This window comes from Aulostomus chinensis, chromosome 9 (genome assembly GCF_037954235.1).
Source record: "Aulostomus chinensis isolate RoL2024-O1b breed Wild chromosome 9, RoL_Achi_v1.0, whole genome shotgun sequence".
NCBI classification, from domain to species: domain Eukaryota; kingdom Metazoa; phylum Chordata; class Actinopteri; order Syngnathiformes; family Aulostomidae; genus Aulostomus; species Aulostomus chinensis.
In genome coordinates this window covers 8,103,634-8,110,606 of record NC_141328.1, presented here as the reverse complement: position 1 = coordinate 8,110,606, position 6,973 = coordinate 8,103,634, and the positions used below count along the sequence as shown (strand labels likewise).

The window sequence follows — 6,973 nt, the reverse complement described above, 5'->3', positions numbered from 1 at the left end:
AGTTGCTAGAGGGCCACTCTACCATTTATATCATATAATTGTGATATAAATAAATATAATTACATCTTTATTTAATTTTTAGGTGCTCTCCAAAATACACAGGATCATTCCCAAGAGACACCTTAAAAAACTACAGCGAGTTCCAAAAAAATCCAGACCATTACTACTGAGTTACAAAAAACACAGAACATTTAACACTTAATTCAATTTACAATGTAAAGAATTATGAATATTAATAACATATATGAATTAAATGTTTTCTTTTTTATTTTATTGAGATAAATTATATTATTCAGTCAATAACACCATCTTGTATGGGGAGCAAAGGCAGGAAAAACAGGTGGAAACAATTTTCACCTCATAAACAGTTATTTGGCTCATTCTGGATGCAATATCAATTTCGGTCCTGAAGAGGGCACCATGACAATGTGTGCAGTTCGTGTGTCTTGGTCTGCACTGTTTGATCCTCAAGCGGACCCGTGGCTCACATAGCGGCGCGATGAAATTGAAGCAGGAAACTAAAATTGCCACAACAACATAGAGCGTGGTTTTAATTTGTTGCTCGGAAACATAGTGAACGACATTTTGCAACAATATCAGGTAGTTTTCGTGACATAAGAGCAGCTGGTGACAGTCATAACATACTTACATATTGGTTGTTGAACAAGGCTAGGAAGCGCTAACGTTAGCATCGATGAGCAGCTAGTGCTTAGCTACTACACGTTGAATCTGTTATATTTTCGAGCCTGCTGTCTGTCTTTCAGGGTTTGGTAGCAGGATTTCACGTGTAGAAAATGTGCTCTCTGGCCTTGTTCCCCCCTCCGCCTCCCCACGGCCAGACCACTTTCTGTGAATCCAACAACGAGCTGTTGTCAGGAACCATCACGGAGGACCGATTAAAACAGGTTGGACTATGATGCTCTACCACGAGCTTTAACAGATGAGATCCTGGGTTTCTTTTAGGAACAGCTGATGATTAAATGCGATTTTAGTGACCAGGGGTCCGAAATCACTTCTGACTTTGACAATCATTTGTCTAGAAGGATTCCCCTCACCCCCCATTTCAAGCTTTATGTAACTTTTGCCTTAACCCAGTACAAATGATATTTTACATGAGTCAAAAAGTAATACAAACTCTCTGACTCAGTTACTGTCTACATGATGACCTTGTGTTTTCTGAAGGAATCAAGTCCTCTGAGTCTGTATTTCCCACGAGAGTCTCTGAAGCTCCACAGTCGCACAGAGAGCAGCAGCAAGGCTGCCTTCCTGAACCACTCTGAAACACTTTGGATGAGGAGTGCCACAGCATGGTGGGTCTCTCTCTCTCTCACACACACACACACACACACACACAAAATTTATACTTGCCAAATACAATAAATGATGACACAACATGTGGTATTACACATCAACATGTTAATTGATGAAGTGATGTTTTAAGTTGCCTGACCTACACAAGATTAGATGGCTGATCTAATTTCTTACAATCCTTCAGATTGTTAAGATAGACTTTCAAGACGATGAGTGGATATTTGTATTTTAAAAATTAACTTGTCATGAGTAAATCATGTAATGATGACAGTGTTCCTAAACAACTTAAATTCTGACATTTCTGTATTGCAGTTTATTGTCACTTACCAGTTAATAGGTCTATATTTTGTCACATTTTTTATATCTACCAGGGCATCCCATAAATCCAAAGTTATCCCAAATCTCGTTTCAGCCTGCTGCAATTTTCAAATCACAGGAAAGTGCATTATTTATTTAAAGCTAATTGTGTATCAGAATACCATCTTAAATATTTTGGAGGTTTCCTGTTTACACATCATATTTTACAGTCTTAATTAAGTATCTTCTTTTAATCAGATCCCTAAAAAAAAAAATCACGGTATCAACATGCTAATCACTTTTCAATTAAAATGAGAATTTTGATATTAATTATTGTTCCTTCTATTATCTCAAATCGTATTGCAATATCTGTCTGTATAATTGCATTATATTTTCAAAACTGTGCAGACATAATTTGTACTCTTTAAACTATTGTGAAACATTTATGTGTGAAATTCAAAAGAGAAACATTCCAAAATAGAAAAATATGATATGACACATTAACGAGAATCTTATCTCATAATCTATGTTGTAGCTTTCATGTGAAGGTGCTTTAGATCTCTCTTATCACTTCCAGAACACATCTGATATGTATCAAGAAAGGCAGAAACCCAAATTGCTTGCAAAGTATATTAAATAATGTTAATTGCTTCAGACAAATGATAATAACATTGAACCACCATCTGCATGATGAGATGCTTTCAGTTTCTTTTAATATACTGAGATGAAGGTGTCATTAACGCATCTGGAGCAATATGTGTGTTCTAGCATCCATTCACATACAAAACGTGCACTTAGTCAAATGGTTAAACCGGCCTAACACAGCACTTCTGTAAGGGAAGGACATAGTTGGGCCTCATAGTCTGAAATTATTGAGTATTTGCAAACATAAGTGATATGCTGATGCATGCAGCTTCTCTCTGTTTCAGGCGCGAGGGTGGCTTCACTGGGCTTCTCACTGAAATCACAAACTCACATGCAGAGGGTATGTGAGCTGTTATGATCTGATCGTTGATGTCTCCAGGAATATTCATATCCAGTAACTTTCCTACATCTTGTGCTCCTGCAGTGCCTAAGTGGTTGTGTGTGACCTCTGGTTGTATCCTGGCGTTACTCCGGAGGGTCTCTTCCTTTCAGTGCTCCCTGTTTCCTCATCTTACAGTAAGCGGCAGCTGCTGGTGGTTAAATATGCTGGACATGATGAGTTACAATCAAATGTGCATTTGTCGTTTGTCATGTGTTCTGCAGTTGACTAGTGAGGCCATGATTGCTGAGTTTTCTCAAGTGCTGAACTGGTAAGTGATAACTTGGTAGTTAATCCTGTTTGGTTATTAATTGTTGGTTTCCTTTTTTTAATTTGTTGAAGACATATTTGTAATAGTATGAGATGTTTACATTATCATGATGATCTGAGAAGAAAATATATCACTTGTGCCGTTTAACCCAGGGTTATTTTTGTTCTTAAATATACAATTAATTGCGATTTCACAAAATTTTGTGCCCTAACAAACTTGTCAAAAGCTACGTTTTTTTTTAGATGACACCAATAGAGTAGACTTTAATGTAGGCACATACGTACAGTACAGATAAGGGGTAGGCAATTTTCAGAATGCAGTATACCCGGAAAATGGACTCCTCCCGACAACACACTGTAATAACTGTAAAGCTGCAACATAAGTAGCTTTATTATTTATTGATTGGTTCGATTTAACTTAAAATTTGTTGCCAAACATTTGAAGGTTCCAAGTTTACAAATCTGAAATCTGCCTGTACGTTCATCCTTTATTACCTGTATTACCATCTTTTCTCTGCCTCACCAGGTCCGATTGTGTGGTGCGAGCATTTGCCTGGCATCCTCACACTGATAAATTTGCCGTGGCCCTATTGGACGACTCTATTAAGATCTACAATCCTAAAAGGTAGAGTGATGGTTGATCAACGGTTTACTTGGCAGTATGATGTTAAAGAGCTGTAATATACCCCATCTCTTTGTGCCATTTTTGCAAGAGGACCAAACATTTAAGCTTCAGCTTCAGATCCCCATCACTCAGAGACATGTGTCTCCATGACGGACAGCTTGTCAGTCTGACAGTGCAGTGTTTGAGTCACCCTGTAACAGCTGTAATATCGCCACTCTTCTGTACTGTCAGTGCCACGACTCCAACACTGAAGCACCGCTTACAGAGGAACGTTGCAGCTGTGCAGTGGAAGCCGCTGTGTGCATCTGCCCTGGCTGTCGCTTGTCAAAACTGTTTACTGGTCTGGCATGTAGACCCCTGCTCATTGTCCACCAGGTACAGAAACTATCATAAACATGTATTAGAGTTTGTTTGCTTGCGCTGAATGTTTTGTTCTCATACATAAATCTTCCTCCTCCTCCTCACCAGGCCTTCGTCAGGTTGTGCACAAGTCTTGTCTCATCCCGATCACTCCCCAGTCACTTCCATTGCCTGGTCCCCAAGTGGATCTCTCCTGGTGTCGGCCTCACCCATGGATACAGCAATGATAGTACGAGCTTCTCGCTAACTGATTGATGGAATGCTGCTGTGGTTGTTGGTTGTTTCCTCTACTGCATCTCTGTGTTTTCTAGGTTTGGGATGTCGCCTCAGAAAGCTGTGTGCCGCTTCAGCGTGTTGGAGGTGGCGGGGTCACCTTCCTGTCCTGGTCCCCTGATGGTAGCCATGTTCTCGCTTCTACACCGTCTGCCTTGTTCAGGTTAAAGCACATTTAATATTCAAAGCTGAAAATTGATAATTTGTCAAGTTTTCCTCATTGTTACTGTGAGGACATCCCTCTCAAGATTATTGACATGTACGGGATCAGAGATGCAGTCTACATGGACACATGGACAAAAATGTTTTCTCCTCAGGGTTTGGGAGACCAGGATGTGGACCTGTGAGCGGTGGCCATGTGCGAAAGGGCGCTGCCAGGTGATGACTAGTCACCAAAGTCCTTTTTCTAATAGGCAGCCATTTCCTATTGTTGAATTATTGAATTATATGTTTTGGCTTGTTTCATTCAGTCTGCATGTTGGAGTCCAGATGGGAGTCGACTTCTCTTCACTGTGCTGGGAGAAAGTGTTATCTATGCTCTGACCTTAACTGACTCACCAGGTAAATTGTCTCAGTATGTTCACATGAAAAAGCCAAATTATTATTGTAAGTCCAGCTAAACCTGGATACAGGTTAACGCATCACTCTGACTGAAATCATACTTTTCAAAGTTTTACTGTCATACCTCAACAACACAGCTGGACAACCATTTCTCCAACATGTACTCACTCCACTCAGCCCCTAATCTGTCTCATAATCTCGACTGTGGTGTTAAACATGAAATTTGGAAAAGTCAGGGGAAGGGGGCATTTTGGCGGGTAAAACTACTGTGAAAACAAGATATTTGTGGACATGGAGATAACCTTTATGGTGTCTCAGCTTATGGAGTTGTCTGTTTTTCTTGAATTGTCTTTGAATTGAATGAATATGTCTACTGTCCGAAGGCTGGCTGCTTGCTGCTCCATAACCTGCTTTGGTATGTGCCCAAAAAAAAGGTCAACCCCAAGTCAAAGTCATACCAACCCCCTACTGTTGCAGAGGACGACATTCTTTGGTGAATAAAATGATTCCTGCCCGTTCATGGATAGGGCATGGGCAGTATCCTGGCTTAAAATTGTGCATATAAACCCACTAAGTTACTCCCATCCATCCATCCATTTTCTACTGCTTATCCTGTTAAGGGTCATGGGGGGGCTGGAGCCTATCCCAGCTGCCTTCAGGCAAGAGGCGGGGTTCATCCTGGACGGGTCACCAGTCCATTGCAGGGCAAACACAGAGAGACAGACAACCATTCACACTCACAGCCACGCCTAAAGTCAATTTAGATGTATTTCTGATTTACCTAGATTGAGTTACTCATAACAAGTTATTTTGTAGAATATTCAGCCTCGTGATGATTGAGTTGCAACTTGAATAGATTTGTTCTAAAACTGAATGTGTGTAGTTTTGATATTTGTACAAGATAAAAACGAGTCAAGGAAGGAAATGCTAACGTTCCCAGCATTAGCCTTTGAGGATAACTCTCATTTTACCATTCAATTTATGTTGGACAGGATAGACTGACACCAGCTTGTTCACATTTTTTAAACATTTAATCATATCTTGTTCAGTGAGCAAAACAAGTGTCACAGGATTGCGTTCTGTGTGTGTTTTCTGTTATTATTCAGCAGGTGTACCCACAAGCACATCAACAGGGCCACAGGCAGCAGCACTTGTAGCTGACCTATCAGAGACGACCTTTAACACACCAGATGGAGACATCATGTAAGAACCATAAACTTACTGTATCATCGTTTGGCTTAACAAGGCCTCCAAAAAGGCTCATGGATGAATAAGACGAGCTTGAAGCATCAATACATTGTTTTCTCTCATATTTTTTAAAGAATAAGATCTAAGAAGTTTATTGTCTACTTTGTCTCAGTGTTGGTGGAGAGATCCAGTCTCTGACCTGGGACCCAAGAGGAGAGAGGCTTGCAGTCCTCCTCAAAGGTCTTGCTCATTTTTTCCTCTTTTCACCCTAATGGACTCCATTAATATTATATCAGTGTTATTTTTAGGATACGCTTTATAAGTCGTGTTGTGGCTCTGTCTCAATTGTTCTCAAAGGTCATCCAAAAGCAGCAGACCGACCTACAGTAATCGCTGTCTTCAAGACCAGAACCCACCCATTTTTTGAGCTTTTGCCATGGTTTGTACTTCTATGTGTTGATGCTTTGTATATTTCTGGCTTCAGTTCATCTCTGAAGTATTTCTATTCTGAGGGTACTACTGTGTCCGGTTTGAACGTATCATTGTCTGTTCAGTGGTTTTGTTCAAGGTGAGCCTGGTGCAGAGCCAAGACTGATGCAGTTCCACCCAAACTTTAAAGCTGGAGCGCTTCTCACTGTGGTTGGTCTTTCTTTTTCAATCCCTTCTCTCATATTGTTTCCAGTTCATATCAGCTCTGACAGAATCACCATATCAAGTGATGTTTTCTCTCTGGTAGTGTTGGTCCACTGGAAAGATCACACACGTGCCCTTCTACTTCTTGAGTGCCGGCATCCCCCATTTTGGGCTCAACGGCAGTCTATCAGTGCCACGCCCTCTGGAGCATTCTGCAGACTTGGCCAATCAGTCGCTCTTCACAGAGCTCATCTCCTGACCCAGCCATCACGCTCTCACAAATATGTCTGGTTTACAGTCCTATGTAGAAAATGTTCAAAAACTGGTTTGTTCCCTGATTTGTCAAACTTTGATTGTACAACATTGTAATAAAAGGTTAAAAGTGATCTAGTTTTGTTTTAATCTGGTCTTTGAACATCTGTTTGGTTGTT

At 40.5% G+C, this 6,973-nt stretch overlaps 1 protein-coding gene across 2 annotated transcripts; it reads left to right on the top strand.

Moving 5' to 3' along the window:
• Positions 1 to 441: 441 nt before the first annotated feature.
• On the top strand, positions 442 to 6,922 carry aaas (achalasia, adrenocortical insufficiency, alacrimia). Of its 2 annotated transcripts, none has more exons than XM_086212607.1 (17): positions 442 to 600; positions 765 to 905; positions 1,183 to 1,310; positions 2,538 to 2,593; positions 2,678 to 2,769; positions 2,857 to 2,903; positions 3,429 to 3,527; positions 3,759 to 3,902; positions 3,996 to 4,116; positions 4,199 to 4,323; positions 4,478 to 4,538; positions 4,631 to 4,721; positions 5,831 to 5,924; positions 6,082 to 6,149; positions 6,267 to 6,348; positions 6,464 to 6,548; positions 6,646 to 6,922. In XM_086212607.1, the coding sequence occupies exons 2-17, from the start codon at positions 795 to 797 to the stop codon at positions 6,799 to 6,801; spliced, it is 1,560 nt and encodes a 519-aa protein (XP_086068733.1). In that variant the 5' UTR covers positions 442 to 600; positions 765 to 794; the 3' UTR covers positions 6,802 to 6,922. The 2 variants fall into 2 exon arrangements, with proteins under 2 accessions (XP_086068733.1, XP_086068732.1); XM_086212606.1 differs by having other exon boundaries at positions 5,828 to 5,924.
• The last annotated feature ends 51 nt before the right edge of the window (positions 6,923 to 6,973 follow it).